We start from the raw sequence: 17008 nt of genomic DNA, 5'->3' as shown, positions 1-17008 counted from the left end.
GACGAGTGAAAACACCTCAAAAGAAGACATGGTATCAATAACAACATTCAACAAGCTGAAAGAGCCAAGATTCCCCACATGGCAGCTTCTTACCATTGTTGCTAGCTATCTGACCGTCCAGAATCATAAGACTTCGGCCCCAATGACCCGCGCGCATCGTTGTCAGCTAACCCATCTATGGTAGCGGAAGTTTGGAAGTGGACTTTGAAAGTCATTTACCCCGCTGTCAGAGACCCTCAGCGTTTGCAATGAACCCCAGGAAAATGTATCATTGTGCAGGGGCTTAGAATTCTCAGTGGGTTTCTGGAAGCCTGGTCAAACTTGTTTAGGTTGCTGTGTCATTTTCATGGGAGCTGGTCTTTTACTCCACTTTAGAACATACAAACTGTATTTCCCACATTCTTAACGTCATTGCCCTTTGCTCCCTCCATCCTAGCAGAAATACTACGGGCGGAAGTCATCAGTGGGGAGGGACGTGTGCCGGCTGAGGAAGGCCTACTACGGTGCTCGCCACGAGGCCGCCGTCCAGATCGACGAAATCGTCGGAGAAACAGCCAGCGAAGCGGACAGTTCGGATTCGCTGGAGCGAGACCACGCCCATCATCACCACCACCACGGAGGAGGCTGGCCGGGCTCCCACGACAAGGACGATGACATCATCCGCTGCATCTGCGGCATGTACAAGGACGAGGGCCTGATGATCCAGTGTGAGAAGTGCATGGTGAGAGAGCGTCCGGAGAAAAGACTGACATGTCCCAAATGGCTACCTATTCCCTACATAGTGCACTACTTTTGGCCAGAGCCCTATGGGACAAGAGGCCCAGTTTCTTAGAGCCCTGTGGGCCAAAAGTAGTGCACTTTATACGGAATAGGGTGCCATTTGGGACACAGCCTAACACTGCAGGCTCCGAGTTGGGATATGAATGTTAGCCTGGAATCCAAACTGAATATGGATAAAACTGAATATCAGTTCCTTACTGAATCCATGAGGCGATATTCAGTTTGGATTTCAGGCTAGTTTAATGTAGTGGTACCGGCCTGATGATTCTGAGTGGATGGTGAGTGTTTGTTCCTTTCAGTGGAAGCAATGTTTTGAGAGCACGAGTTGATTGTGTGAGAGATTGCTAAGTGTGGTAGTCTAATATATTGTTAGTGTTAGTTTTGGCTGTGAACAGTGATGCGTCTGTCTCTCAGGTGTGGCAGCACTTTGACTGCATGCGGCTGGAGGCGGAGGTGGAACACTACCTGTGTGAGCAGTGCGACCCCCGACCTGTGGACAGGGTGAGTGTTGTCCCCCTTAACCAGTTCCCATGCTTTTAAAATAACGGTTCTGTTCCGGAACAGTATAAATCACTTTTGTTCCCGGTTTTGATTCTGTCCCTCAAAAAAAAAAAAATCTGGTTTTCTGTTCTGTTCCCTGAACCGGTTCCAATCCCTGGTTTCTATAGACCATGGGGTGCGATCAAGGTTGGGTTAATAATGTTATTTTACGTTACGGGCATTTTCCAGTCCAACAAAAAAACGCAACAAAGCACCTATGCTAAGCTCTATGTCACTCAGAAACGTATTCCAGTGTTTGCCTGCCAACTAAAAATCTTTGCTAGTGTGTGAATGTGTAGGCTACCAGCCCCTCTCCCGCCAAAGCATAGGCTACTGTAGCCTACTGACGTTACAAGCGTGATTCTGAAATTAGGGAGAGACATTTTTTATTAGAGAAGGGATTTACTTTTTCAATGCTAGTTAAGGATACTATAGTTATCACATTTCACATATTTATTAACTACTAAAAGTGTTTTATTTCTGGTGCCGCTCTGCACACACACACGCATGTTAACTAGCTAGCTCTGGTCCAACATTAAGCCAACTCTCGGAAGTCCAAAGACATTCAAGTTCCTTCATAAAAGCCACTCCTGCATAGCTTTAAGTCGCTCTGGATAAGAGCGTCTGCTAAATGACTAAAATGTAAACGTAAATGTATAATTCTGAGGGGCCTAATTCAGGTAATGCATGTCATAACAAGATGCCCAGCGCTTCAAGCTAAGCCTCTTCCTCCACCCCCTCTTGCTCCCCACCATTGTCTGTCCAATGCATGTAAACAACCATAGCTTGCCCGTTCCATAGCAAGCTGCTCTATCCGCACTGATTGGTGAAGTAATTTAATGTTGAGTTAAATGTTTAAAAAATAATAATTTCTGAGGTTTAAAAAGTAACAGAAATGAATGATATGAACCGTTACTTTATTTTTGGGTTCAAACTGGTTCTAACTTTATTTTGCTGGTCAGAACAGTGGAATGGAACGAAAAAAATTATGGTGCTCTTCAGAACTAAAATAATTTCGCTTCCAACCCCTAATGGAAACCCACTGAACGGTCACAAGTGGGTTATCAGACCATGGGTGTTTCTCAATATGCATACTACCATGCTCCACACGTTCCGACTGCATTTCTCCGTGGACGTTCTCTTGAGTACTTTCTTGTGAGGACAAGTGTGGATAAAATATTACATTTGAGAAGCACTCGCACTCCCCCTACTGTATTACATCACGCTGCACCTCCCCATTCACTGAATGTAATAACCTAGCTAGCCAGCTAGTTTAACAGGCAAAAACTACCTAAAGATAATGTTATGCAAGATAGATGACTAGTTGTCAATTCTTCGTGGGTAACTAGTTACCAATTCTTTGTGGCTAGCTAGCTAGCCAGTTCGCCCTATTGACTTACTATGGGCTTGCAATCTACGCACACTAAAGTGGGTATTGTAGGCAGGTAAACATGCCTAAATTAATACAGTATGTATTTATTAATGTATCAAAATAAAATATTGTAATCAGGCAACATATGAGATGTGAATGGGCAACATTTCATTCTGAAGACTGAGTTTATTTTCTCTCGCTTGAGCTCATTAATTTCAATAAACTTTTGCGCTGCATACTTTGATTTGGAAGTCATGCTCCGACCCTTCCGTGCTTCAATTTGCATGCTCATAGCACGATAGTATGCAAATTGCGAAACAGCCCATGAAAGATGTGTTCAGTCAGTGAAGAAAACAAAGGTGATATGCACTTCCCAAACCTAAGATAATCAAATCACAGTTTTTTAAAAGTGCATTTAACAGTCACAACACACTTTACAGAAAGTGTAAATAAAGTGGCAATATGCAGTTGAAACAATAACAAACCGTCACCCTGCCACTGATTTGGAAAATAGCGGAGGGATGGGGCTGGAGAACCACTCTCAAATGTATACACAGAGCTATGGATTCAAGGACTGACCGTCCATGATGTCTCACAGTGAATTTCTCTGTAGGGAGACATGTCTCACAGTGAAATGTTTTGTAGAGGAAATGTCTCACAGTGAAATGCTCTGTAAGGTGAAATGCTATGTAGGGAGAAATGTCTCACAGTGAAATCCTCTGTAGTATGAAAAATGTATGCACTCACTAACTGTAAGTCGTTCTGGATAAGAGCGTCTGCTAAATGACTAAAATGTAAATGTAAATAACAAATGTATACACAGAGCTATGGATTCAAGGACTGACCATCCATGATATCAAATGTATAGTTTTAACCATGTTTTGAGTCTACAAAGTATTTGTTTACAGTTACATTGTTTACCAACAATGGAGTAAGACACGCTTATATTTTGGGTTCTGCTAGGGAACGACAGTTGAACCAAGCTCATAAGGAATTTTATAAGTTATATTCTTCAAGAATCAATGGATATATAAACAGTCATTTACAAGTCCAAAAATTGATGTACCAATCGCAGATTGTTCCTTGTAAATGTTTCAGGGAATAGGGTGCCATTTGGGACATAGCCATTGTTGTTTCAGGCACTCCACTCATTACAGGTGGTTATTTCAAATGAGTGCTTTGTCTTTTGTTTAATCTTCCTATTTAATCTGATGTAATATCCTGTCCCGTTGGTGCTCCAGGAGGTGCCAATGCTGCCCCAGCCCAGCTACGCCCAGTCTGGCTCAATCTACTACATCTGTCTGCTGCGAGACGAACTGCTGCTGCACCAAGGTATGGATGGGGACTATAACCATGGCTGTGTGTGAAATGGCACCCTATTCCCTATATAGTGCACTACTTTTAAACAGAAGTATAGGGCTCTGGTCAAAAGTAGTGCAGTATATAGGGGATAGGGTGCTATTTTGGACACAACCCCATGTATGAGGCCACTTCAATGTTGTAGTGAGTTTGTGTGTCAGTTGCACAAGTTGCCACATTGAATAATTGTTGAATAGCAACTTGGGGTGTGATAAATGTGCTTTATACCGGCCTCCCGAGTGGCGCAGCGATCTAAGGCACTGCATCGCAGTGTGGCGGCGTCACTACAGCCTGGGGTTCAATCCCAGGCTGTGTCACAACCGGCTGTGACCGAGAGTCCAATAGGGCGGCACACAATTGGCCCAGCGTCGTCCGGGTTAGGGGAGGGTTTGGCCGGGGGGGCTTTACTTGGCTCATCGTGCTCTAGCGACTCCTTGTGACGGGCCGGGAACCTGCAGGCTGACTTCGGTCATAAGTTGAAAGATGTTTCCTCCGACACATTGGTGCAGCTGGCTTCCGGGTTAAGCGAGCGGGTGTTAAGAAGTGCGGCTTGGCGGGTCATGTTTCGGAGGACGCATGACTTGACCTTTGCCTCTCCCGAGCCCGTTGGGGAGTTGCAGCGATGAGACAAGATCGTTATCACGAAATTGGGTAAAAAAATAAAAAGAATGTAATAAAACAAGTGCTTTATAGATAAAAATCTGGGTAATGTTATGTAACCTGTCTATCCAGGTGACTGTGTGTACCTGATGAGGGACAGCAGACGCAACCCAGAGGGCCAGCCGGTCAGGCAGTCCTACCGTCTCCTGTCCCACGTTAACAGGGACAAGCTGGACATCTTCCGCATCGAGAAACTCTGGAAGAGTGAAAAGTAAGGGAGGGGGGAAAGGGAACGCCACATTGAGGCAGCGCTGAGCAACATCAGCGATTTCATTGCTGTATTTTTGCCTCTGACTCTCTCGTCTCCTTGTGTGGGTGCCCTGTAGGGGTGAGAGGTTTGCCTTTGGCCATCATTACTTCAGGCCCCACGAGACGCACCACTCGCCCTCACGCCGCTTCTACCACAACGAGCTGTTCCGCGTGCCACTCTACGAGATCATCCCTCTGGAGGCCGTGGTCGGGACCTGCTGTGTCCTCGACCTCTACACCTACTGCAAAGGTGAGACACACGCACACTCACGCACACACACACACTTTGTAAGGGAGATTAACACAAACACACTGAGCTAACACGCATAATGACCTAACCTGACCTATGGTGCATTTGTTTTCATTCAGGACGGCCGAAGGGAGTGAAGGAGCAGGACGTGTACATCTGCGACTACCGCCTGGACAAGTCGGCGCACCTCTTCTACAAGATCCACCGCAACCGCTTCCCCGTGTGCACTAAGCCCTACGCCTTCAACCACTTCCCAAAGAGGCTGGCCCCCAAGAGAGACTTCTCGGTAAGAGGGTCCAAGAGGAGGAGCGGGGTGGGGCTTATTTGTATTGAAGTGTCCGCATGTAGGTTTAGTGAAACCTAGTTTGATGAGGTAGTATTGATGTAAGGTTCAGTTATGGGCTTGAATTGAGTGGAATCAGAGAAGTGTATCAGTTTTAACAAAGAAGATGATTGGGCACCAGTGACGACTGATATGTGCCTACCATTCTTTTAGTTATCCTAAGAGAGAAGATTGGGGTCCAGCTTGATACACAGTTAATAAAACACATTTTTAATCATCCCTGAATGAGCAACTTGTGAGTAAGTCAAATGAAAGAGTCTTTGTTCCTTCCCAACCTCGCCACAGCCGCACTACGTTCCTGACAACTACAAGAGGAACGGGGGACGTTCGGCCTGGAAGAGCGAGCGGCCCAAAGGAGTTGGAGGAGCCTGTGAGGACGACTCCTCCCCATGCGACCAGGGTGACGACTTCCGTCCGGAGAGTGAAAACGGAAGAGTGGTGGAGGGGGACATGGACGCTGCCCATGAAGAACCCACACTCCCTACCACTGCCCAGCCCCCGCGACCGGATGGGCCAGGGGAGGGAGAAGAGGAGGATGGGGAGCTGGAGGAAGGTACGGCAGAGAGAGGAGTTGACATGCTGGAGCTCCTCCCCTCCTCCATGTCTTCCTCACCCCTCCATCACTCCGGACTGGGCAGGAGGGAGGCGCAAAGGGATCGGCTAAACAAGATTCTGCTGGATCTGCTACACAGAACACCCAATAAGAACGGTGAGCAGGCAATGAGGAAACGGGTATAGCGACAGAGGGGTGGTTTGATGAAGAATGGAAACTGTTGAATTGATGAAGGGGAAATATCGGACAGTTAACTTAATGTGTCATTGGTGTTTGGTAACTTCTCTCTCTTCTTCCAACAGCCATAGATGTCACTTATCTTCTAGAGGAGGGGTCAGGGCGGCGATTACGTAGGCGGACACTTGGATTCGGAGACTTTGTGGGTAGAAAATGATGTTGCCGCTTACCTGGCAAGCACATTCCCCTTTCATTTACTTGGGAGAGGTGGGGGGAAATGGAAAGGAAGGGAAGACGCATTTACTAAGAGAAAGTGACCACAAAGGAAAAAGGTTGGTCCCCTTCCCGGGCCCCCCTTCAGGTGGTGTCCCCTCTTCCCCAACCTTTCATCTCAAGTGATGAAACAACACAACAAATAAATGGTTTGAAGCAGTGCACTCAGCAGTCGTGATCATTGATAATGGTTTTGTAGGGGACACAAGGACTTCTCAGGAGGGTGGACCCAGACTTATTGAAGTACGATGCAAATGCATATATATATTTTTTTCTACATAGGAAAATGTACCCCATGCACTTAAAAATGCGCATTGAACAAATATTCATCAAAGACAGCCCTGGTTACTTGGGACGGAGAGACAATTACATAGGTGTAACATTATCCATACATATATACATACATACATACATGGCTCATCAGTGAACCTTGAGTCAGTTATTTTTGGTGAGCAAAAGAAAGGAACAACGTGGTACTGAACATGGCTGTGGCATACAGCCATAGACTCAAATTGACTTTGTTTTTTAAACAACATCAAATGGGAATGAGAACGCATATACTGCGGGAGATGAATTAGGACAGAAGCGGCAGGAACGAGGTTGGTCATCTGCACTTTGGTACCATGGATATTGTTGGCGCTCTGTAATGTATCAACAAGACACACTAACACTCACACAGTATTGGATGATGCAGTCTGAAAAGCAAGTTAATAAGTATATTATCATATATATATATATATATATATATATAGTAGTAATTCATTTAGGAACAGAGACGGAAGGACGGGATTGTGTTTGTAAAGAATGGCTGGTGGTCTTTGGGAAGACGGAGTGTGCGCTTTTGGTCAGTCAAGTGTCTTGTTGGGTTTGTGAGGCAGTCCGCTTCGCCCCTCTTTCTGAAGTACCTGATTCACCAGCTTAACTAAGTCAGGCGGCGGAACACTGGTTCTTACTGTAACGCCTTAGAACGCCGTGATCCCTGACTGCCTTGCGTGAGTGTGTGCGTATGTGTAGGCACATTTGTGTGTCAGTAATCTGCCAGAATTCTTGAAGAAAAAAAGAAATTAAGGGCTTGATGGCAATTAACATTTTATGGGATATTATGGAAACAAAATGTATCGTGATGGTCATATTTTCATATTCTGTGAGGGGTATCTGTTGGGGGGGAGGGAATTCTAGCTATACATTTTTTCTTCAAACGTGTTCTGGTTGCCATGGAGAATGTTTTTAAATAATTTGTGAGATTTGATGAGATTTCTTTTTTCCAAATGCTTCTGTTTAAAATGGGACTTTGACTGAGAAGTCCTATCAAGATGGACTGACAGAACGAGAGAGTAAAGAAACTGACAGAAAGAGGGCAGAGTTGTACAGTGCCAAGTTATGTATATACAGACTGGGTTATGTGAGAAGTGTCTCCAAAGCAATATCTTGATAATGGATTTTGTGTATTATTGTATTGTACAGAACTCAGCCCCATATGTATTATTATAATGATTATTTCTGACATTTGTATTACTATAATTGAGACACTTAAGCTTGAAGGAGAAGGAGGAGGTGTTTTTGTCCAGTAAAATGTACCAACTGTCCTAAATGAATGACATAAGAACTTAAAGTGAATTTTTGTTCCCTAAAAATGAAATTAATCTATGTACTGCATGAGCGAGAAGAATGTCAAACGAACTTCGTAGAAGGCATTGGGACATAACAGTGACTCTGAAATGACGTCTGTCGTTGTAATAATTAATATCAATACTTTTACGTTTGAGGAGAAAATATGCTCCTTGTTTTTGCTGCAAAGTGTTGAACACTAAAAAAACTAACCAACATAAAAGTTGTATGATATTATAAAAGATGACAGAGAAACAAAAGTATAACTGTCAGCTCAATATGTTCTTCCTTTTTGGTTCTGTTTTTGTGATAGCGTTCATAAATATGATGCTTGTGCTTGTAGGCTTTTTGTGTGATTTGTTTAGTTATTTTTAGACAATCACAAAATAAGATGCAAGCATTGTAAATGGACAGACTGGCAGACATTTTGTGATGTGTACAGTTTGTCAACTTCTTCCACTCTCGTTAAAAGTTTGTAATTATGAGTCATGACAATGCTGTTGGTTTTTACTTTTTGTTTTATATTCTTAGTTTTTTTGTTTTGTTTTTTAAATAAAAAGCACTACATTATTGTGACTGTTTATTTTACCTTGACTTTTTGATAGTGTTTAAAGGAATAGTTAAATTGTGTTCTGGATTTCCTTAATATAATTCAGTTGAACTTATAAGCAGGGGTGTAGAAAAGCAGTATGAGGGTCTGCTCCCAGGTTTAGATGATAGGTGGCTGCTGGTGCATAAGATAATTTCATTAAGGAGTTCAGCAGGTACTCGCACATAAACCATAAAAAGGAGAAACCAAGGAGGTCTGGATGAAAAAACTCAATTAAAATCCATACTCAAAAGACTACAAAGTCCCAGTGCAAAGTTAGTCACTCGCTCGCTCCTTGGAGCATAGGACCTCAACAAATAGATCTCCATGCCATCCTATTCTGGGCCAGGTCCCAGGCTGATGTGGTGATGTCCCAGGTTGTGCAGGTCGTCCTCCAACTGATTAGATCACCTGGGGCCTCATTTATAAACGTTGTGTACACACAAAATATGCCCCAAAACATGCGGCGCCAGTTTTGATAAAAACTTGACTTTAAACTTTAGACCATGCACAGTTTCTAGTAGTTGAAGTATTGCATTGCAAGAAGGCAAAGGTAGCCTTGTGCAAATGGGGAATAAATGATGACTCATAACAAAACGGGTAGCTAAATATAACAAGATGCAATCATTTGCTCTTAGTGAGAAGAGCAAAAATATATTTTCTTTGTGTTCTAAAATAAATCTATTTCAGATTATTTCATTTCCATGATCATTGCAGAATAAATTCCTCATCTTTTCTGACTGTGATGGTTTCATACTCACGAAATAGCCTATAGACCTACATGTTAAGATAGGCTGCCTTTCGTCCCATCTCTCATTTAACTGGTCCCACTTCACGGTAGTGAACAGGCTAGATAAACTACTGGTATTTTGCACTATGCGATCCGAAGCACAGTTTAATGGTATAACAGACTGTTCACCTTTTCCATTGACGTTTGTAGGCTACGTCTCAATCAGTGGTGACCCGTCATTCAGGGCAGAGGCTGAGCCCCACCTGTTTAGCATGTTATTTTGGCATTAATTCGTGGTACGTATCAGTTTGCAAACAATGTATTAAAAAAATCCCAGAGTTAATAAAGCCGCATACAAACATGGTCTCTTTCTTGCTTTGTTGAGTAAGGCTGCTCCAAAATGCAGGTGTTTCAGTGCTCAGTGCTTTCTGTGTTGGAGGGGTAGCCAGCGAAAGCACAGAGTGAAGGCATTGGTAATCTTCTCTAGTTGCACTGTGATTGGCTCTGTGTTCTGACACTCATGGGGACACTATGTCACCACTGAATCTACCATGAGAGCTCGACAGTTTAAGCCCCCTTGGGTGCTGCTATAGATTTACATTAGAAGTGCTCGTCCAAGAAGGCTCAAGGTCATTGGCCACAGATAAAAGGATGTCAAATCACGTTATATCTATTATAGAGTTGATTGGACTGATCATGTCAACATCATACTTTGAAAATCTTAGCTTGCAAGCTAGCTAGTTAGACAAACATTCATCATCATTAATTATGTCGACAATCTACTGGCAAATCCTTTTCAATCCTTGTAATATGAAGATAATTACAGATAAAATGTATCGCTGCTCATCGGGCATTGGGCATAAACATTACACATGTAGAAAATCGCAAATTCAACAATGATTGGTTTGGAAGGAATCAGTGGCTAACTGCAAGAGTTGCAAAGCAATCACTATTTTCCCCCTGCTTGCTATTCAGTTGAGAGGGTGTGTGGTCTAAGTCTGAGTTTAACAATTTAAAACATCTGTCTGAAAGGGTCTCTTTTCCAAGCTTAAAAGGATAAACATTCACATGCAAAGGTTGAATACGTTGACTCCTGCTGCATTCAAAACAACTCGGAACTGGGAAACCTCCGACTTCCGACTTCACTGTGTTCAAGACGACTTGGTACTCGGAAGAAAACATGCTCCGACTGGGAAAATATGTTTTGAACGGTCATCCTACTCGGAATTGCAAGTCAGGAACTCGGGCCTCTTTCTTAAGCTCCGACTTGAAAATCACTGACGGCATGATTATTATATATTTTTTCCAGTTGTCTTGAAAGAACCATAAATCCAGAGAATGCCAGACTTTGATGACAAAATTTGATGACAAAGTTTGCCCACAAGAAAGACCGCCACGCCACCTTCCTGTTCAAGTGAGCACAGCACAACAACGGTGAGCCCCAAAATGTATTGTATGCTGCTATATGCCAGGATATGTATACTGTAGCTAAGAAAGCAATACTAAGTGTATGTTGTGTAGTAAGCTGTTAGGTAGTAGCCCATGTCTCACCCTAAGAATTTGGTCCCTCTCCCCCTCAGAACTTAGCCTATTGAACAAATGGGCATATCGACTCTCGCTCATTAATGTCTTAATTGAAATTACGGTTGCCTCTTATCCCCTCATCGTTTCCTTATGTCATAGTTTGTACATCTCAATTGTTATATTGCTTATATAGGTGTATCTCATTAGTATCTTAATCATAATTTTAGGCAATGTTGGAATTATGTATTTCATTGTTTTGCTTACTTTGTGTATTATAATTAGCTCATGCGCGAGGAGGGGATACTACAGGCCTATAATGTTGTTGGGTCTGTGACCATGTTTGTTTAAAAAAAAAAATTTAAACAAAAACTTCAGTAATAGACATGTGATTCCAGTTGATATTGCAAGGGATGGTTTGTTTGCACAATGTGCTGTCTGTGTGTCAGTATATTGTCTATAAAAGTGGATCCTAGTAATCAGGGGCGCAACTTTGGTTTTAGAAGTGGGAGGGACATAACCTGGCAGTGGGTCTGGAGGTCCTCTCTCAGATTGTTTTTGGGCATGAGCTGTAGGCTATTTGTGTAAGGGATAAGAAGTAATCAGGTATTTTATGACGTTTCCACTGGATCAGAGCATTACATTTTTCCCTTTCATGCCGAGTAGTTATCGAAAGGGAGAGAGCTGGAAATATTGTTCAAATACTTTGAGGATCTATTGTCATTCTCAATTGATTCTAAAAACAGATTTGTTTACTTGCTGTTTGAGGTGAAGAAAAATTACTTTGAAAAGCTCCACAGCTTATTAGTGGTGGTGGTTAAGACATTCAGAAATATTATCAGACATCCCCAGATGGGCACACTTAGAGGCCTACATTTGTGTGCAGGCCAGGTAGTCTAGTCCTACTTCTATATGTGTAATCAGGTGCGTGTGTGGAATCATGTGTAATCAGGTGTCAAACAAAAGACAATGAATAAATCGACAACTCATCAATGGAATGAAATAAACAAAAACTTGTTTCTCACAAGTGTAGCATACATTGTGAGTTCTGAAAAAAAACATGTCCACTCCGACAATGACAACGGTAAATGACTGTAATAATATATATTGAACGCATTAACAGAAATTACCGTAACCATTTGACAAACATTGTAGATTAGAAATGATGGGAATTAACGATAAATGTAGGCTACTGCTGGTGATAAATGTAATGGGGAATTGATAGACACAGCAAACAATGCACACAATGAAGTTATGAAACAATGAATACCCACGAAATGGCGGGAGAGAGCGCATTCTGGAGATAGACATGCCTTTTGCATCTGAGCCATAATCCCCATATTCTTGGACCGTGTCATCCCCGTGGCGGCCTCAATGGATTAGTCCACTGAGACAGTCACAAATCAGACAGGTGTCTCATGTGCCATGAAAAAAAAGTTTTGATTTGCGACTGCTGGACTAAAAAAATTGAATGTTTTCAGTACAGACCCCTTTTGTCATACAGTATTCCATATAAGGCGCCTAGACCTTATGAAAGTTCCACAGTATACCCTTAATCTTGTAATAAATCAAATACATAACTTGACTTTTCTGCCATCCATTGTGGGAGCATAGCCAACCTTCCAATCAATGGCAGTGCATTTCTTAGCTGCTATAAATGCTAGGTTACACCGTTTCTTCAGATAACAGTCTCCAGTATCAACATTTCCAAACAATCAAAAACAGGGAGAAGAGAGAATCTGTAGACATACTGAGATAAAAGAACATACTCTTTGCCAGAATCCAGCCAGCCTTCACAAGATCATAACATGCAAATATGTCCCCTTTTGTGTTTTACACCTCCAGCAGAGGAATTACATTTCTGAGTGCATGATATTCAGTTTCACTGGAATATATGTTCTATGGATGGTCTTAAACTGCAGTAATTTATGTCTGAGATTATATGAACATGACTGGGCATTCAAATATATCTGTACCCATTCATCATCAATAGTGTCTCCCAGGTCTTCCTCACATTTTTTTGGACACGTTTTGTGTCATCGGGAAAAGCCTCTTTGATACAGTTTGGAAATCAACTTGAAGTTTGTCAGACTGCCATAAAATAGTTTCAATCTTTGAATCTTCTGGCTTGTCCAGTGTTTACTGCACAGAGAGAATAAAGTGTTGTATCTGCAAAAGTTCACCTCAGTGCTTTCACAGACTGGCCTTCCCTGGTTGCCTGACCCTGCTGAGACCCCTGTCACCATCTGATCCTGCTCAGATGAGGAATGACAAAAAATTACCTTGATGTACATTTATACATTTTATTATCTAAGAATAGAATCAATGGTTCAAGAATTGAAATTACCATTATTCCCAGATCCCTGACTGTAGCCTACCCATCAACTCAAGATGGAACTTTGTATCCATTCACTGATCGTTATAATATACTGCAAAATTCACCTGAGCTCTGTAGACTGGTCTTCCCTGGCTGTTTGACCCTGCTGGGAGACCTGTCACCATCTGTTCCTGCTAAGACATCATGAGCATAGGGTTGTGTACTGACTGTGCACCATGACAGTGTAGCCTGTTGAGCTGGTTATACCGTGTCAGTGTGAAAAGTAGGAAATTAGCTAAGGAAACTGACAGATCAATAACATCACATTGCTATACTGACTAATAAAAACTCACATTGCGCTGTTAAAAAACTATATATCGGTCTTCAATCGCTTGGCCGCTGGTTTCATCGTTTGATTCAGGTCTAGTGTGATTGAGGCAAAAATAATAGCTAAATTAGTGAGCTAGCTAGCTAATGTTAGCCAACTTTTGGCTAGCTCTAATGGTACATCAACTGACTAGCCAAGTTAATTTACTTCTGTTGAAATGGGACAAAAAGGCTACAAAACATTTCCATACACACAACAGCTGTTAGATACTGCTACCTGACAAATAGCTAGAGCTGAACTGGCAGTGGTAGCTAGCTAGCTAGCTCATTCTCTTCAGACAGAACTTCAGTCGAGAGGGGATGAAACATTACTGTAGCTAAAGTTACATGCCAGTTACACTACTAGCTCAACACTGGGAATAAATACTTTATTTCTGTTAAGTCAAACAGCAGTTACCTTGCCAGCTACATCAGTCAAATAAAGAGTAGCCAGTTTCTGCAGTTGGGTATGGGTCATGTCCTCAGTGAAAATTGTGCCCCTGCTAGTGATTGTATTTTCTTTCCTTTTTATACCACATAGGCTTAATAAAATACTTCAAATGGTAGACTAACCATGTCTCTTTCTCTCTCTCTCTCTCTCTCTCTGTGGTGACTTAAAGAAGAGCAAAGTTAATGCCTCAACATCTTGCTGAATTTATCTGAACTAAGATCTATCTGAATTTCTGTCGGTGTCCATTTTGAAAGTGCTGAACGAAGGCCTACCTCATCGCAGTTCGTTTGCTTGCACTTGCTTATACTTAGAGCTAAGTGTTAATGATGTAAGAGCAAACATTATGAATTTACTGAACATAAATGTAATAATGTTTGTGTATGGTTCAAAAGTCAAAACTCATGTCTGCATTCGTTATTATTGAAGGAGAATGCGGTTCTTATCGAGTTACACAAATCCACAATGAGTCAGTAGAAACCATATTTATTTAAGCAAGTTAGCCATATCAGCTATGGTTTTTAAAAAGGCAGTAAATGAGGCTGAATGAACAGACGTGGCTCCGCTGATAGCCAGGTGTAGCTGTGGTAAGAATTCACTCAATGTTGCTGAAAGGAAAGCTCTGATGTTGGGACAGCTTTATGTAGGCCCTAACAGCTTGTGGGCACCGTTTGTCACTGTTATAGTGCAATTAATGTATTGTTTAATGTTGTGTTGTGTAGTGGCTTTGCTGGCATGCATCGAAAAGTAGCCTAGACAATATTTATAAATATAATACATATATCACAACCATTGTACCTTTTCTGGCCATGAGTTCATATTCCTGAAGTAACCATACAACAAATGACCATGCACATCTCTCATTTAGATAGGCTATTATAATTTCAAGGTTTTGCTCTATGCATCCGAAAGGGAACGCGGTTTATAACATACAGTAGAATTTAACAAGTGAACAGACAGTTAGTTGATCTTTTGCATTGAAGTGTGTAGGCTACCATTGGCCTAGGCCCTACTGTAGTATACATGTTTTTCAGAGTAGACAATGTTTCAGAATTTGCGGGCAGTGCAGCATATTTAGGTTCGGGAGAAGGTAGGCTAAATGCAAACCATTATTGAATTCAAACGATCTGTTTACAGGTCCACAACAATTTGCAATTGTTTTTGTGTTTCAGAAATGGTCAGATTCAGCAAATGTCACAGAAAAAAAAAAACATTCTGCCAACACCTCCAAAGACATTTGATAAAGTTCGCCATTGATATTTCCTTTAGATATAATGTCTTGGCCTAATTCCAATACTTCCAAAGTATAGGCTACAGAAAATAAGGGTGTTAATGTCACCAAAATAGCTGAATGATTATTATTCAGAAGGAGTTATAATGCTCGCTCACACGCGCAGTTTTACAAACATTGTCTGATTTATAACGGGAAAAATGTACGGCGTGCGCCAAGTTGATAAATCTCTAGATTTTTGTGGGTGCTCAGTCTTTTCAGAAATAGCTCACACAGATAGGCCTATTTAGTGTAAAATTTAAGCAATGGTTATAAATGAGGCCCCTGACTCTCGGTCTTCCTCTTGGGTGTGGCCAATTGGGGGATGGCTCCAGAGGTGGGTTTGATCTGACCAGGTGACCAACCAGAGTCGGGAGGCTCTGAAATTTAAGTACTAAACAAAGAGGAGTGTTCTCTTTTTGTTCAACACTTAATTGGACTATGCACTAGCACTTTTTGTTTTCTTTTGAGTATGGAATTAAATTACACTGAACAAAAATATAAACGCAACATGCAACAATTTCAAAGGTTTTACTGAGTTACAGTTCATATAAGGAAATCAGTCAACTGAAATGAATTCATTAGGCCCCAATCTATGGATTTCACATGACTGGGAATAGATATTAATCTGTTGGTCACAGATACCTTTAAAAAAAGGTAGGAGCGTGGATCAGAAAACCAGTCAGTATCTGGTGTGACCACCATTTGCCTTTTCAGCTTCCAGGAATTGTGTACAGATCCTTGCGACATGGGGCTGTGCATTATCATGCTGAAACATGAGGCGATGGCGGCGGATGAATGGCACAACAATGAGCCACAGGATCTCGTCACGGTATCTCTGTGCATTCGATAAAATGCAATTGTGTTCGTTGTCCGTAGTTTATGCCTGCCCATACTATAACCCCACCACCACCATGGGGCACTCTGTTCTCAATGTTGACATCAGTAAACCGCTCGCCCACACGACGTCATACATGCTGTCCACCATCTTCCCAGTAGAGTTGAAACCGGGATTAATCTGTGAAGAGCACACTTCTCCAGCATGCCAGTGGCCATCAAAGGTGATCATTTGCCCACTGAAGTCGGTTACGACACCGAACTGCAGTCAGGTCAAGACCCTGATCAGGATGACGAGCACGCAGATGAGCTTCCCTGAGACGGTTTCTGACAATTTGTGCAGAAATTCTTCGGTTGTGCAAACCCAGTTTCATCAGCTGTCCGGTTGGCTGGTCTCAGATGATCCTGCAGGTGAAGAAGTCGGATGTTGAGGTCCTGGGCTGGCATGGTTACACGTGGTCTACGGTTGTGAGGCCGGTTGGACTTACTGCCAAATTCTCTAAAATGGCTTATGGTAGAGAAATGAACATTAAATTATCTGGCAACAGCTCTGGTGAACATTCCTGCAGTCAGCACACCAATTGCATGCTCCCTCAAAACTTGAGACACCTGTGGCATTGTGTTGTGTGACAAAACTGCACATTTTAAAGTGGTATTTTATTGTCCCCAGCACAAGGTGCACCTGTGTAATGATCATGCTGTTTAATCGGCTTCTTGATATGCCACACCTGTCAGGTGGATGGATTATCTTGGCAAAGGAGAAATG

The 17008-nt window shown here is 42.3% G+C and overlaps 1 protein-coding gene across 5 annotated transcripts in view; it reads left to right on the top strand.

Annotated features, from left to right (window-relative positions):
* The window catches only part of LOC121586317 (histone-lysine N-methyltransferase ASH1L-like), a 54152-nt gene extending 45412 nt beyond the window's left edge, over nucleotides 1-8740 (top strand). For 3 of the 5 annotated variants that reach the window (XM_045226302.1, XM_045226304.1, XM_045226301.1), the window contains 8 exons: nucleotides 437-721; nucleotides 1195-1281; nucleotides 3934-4024; nucleotides 4784-4922; nucleotides 5038-5210; nucleotides 5330-5496; nucleotides 5839-6262; nucleotides 6409-8740. In XM_045226302.1, coding sequence (XP_045082237.1) covers nucleotides 437-721; nucleotides 1195-1281; nucleotides 3934-4024; nucleotides 4784-4922; nucleotides 5038-5210; nucleotides 5330-5496; nucleotides 5839-6262; nucleotides 6409-6500 — 1458 coding nt within the window. In that variant the 3' untranslated portion in view covers nucleotides 6501-8740. The remainder of the gene's footprint in view (nucleotides 1-436; nucleotides 722-1194; nucleotides 1282-3933; nucleotides 4025-4783; nucleotides 4923-5037; nucleotides 5211-5329; nucleotides 5497-5838; nucleotides 6263-6408) is intronic. The other 2 variants (XM_041902917.2, XM_045226303.1) reach the window with 1 other exon arrangement.
* The last annotated feature ends 8268 nt before the right edge of the window (nucleotides 8741-17008 follow it).

Source organism: Coregonus clupeaformis, chromosome 17, assembly GCF_020615455.1.
Source record: "Coregonus clupeaformis isolate EN_2021a chromosome 17, ASM2061545v1, whole genome shotgun sequence".
NCBI lineage: Eukaryota > Metazoa > Chordata > Actinopteri > Salmoniformes > Salmonidae > Coregonus > Coregonus clupeaformis.
This window is presented reverse-complemented; position numbering and strand designations above follow the sequence as displayed.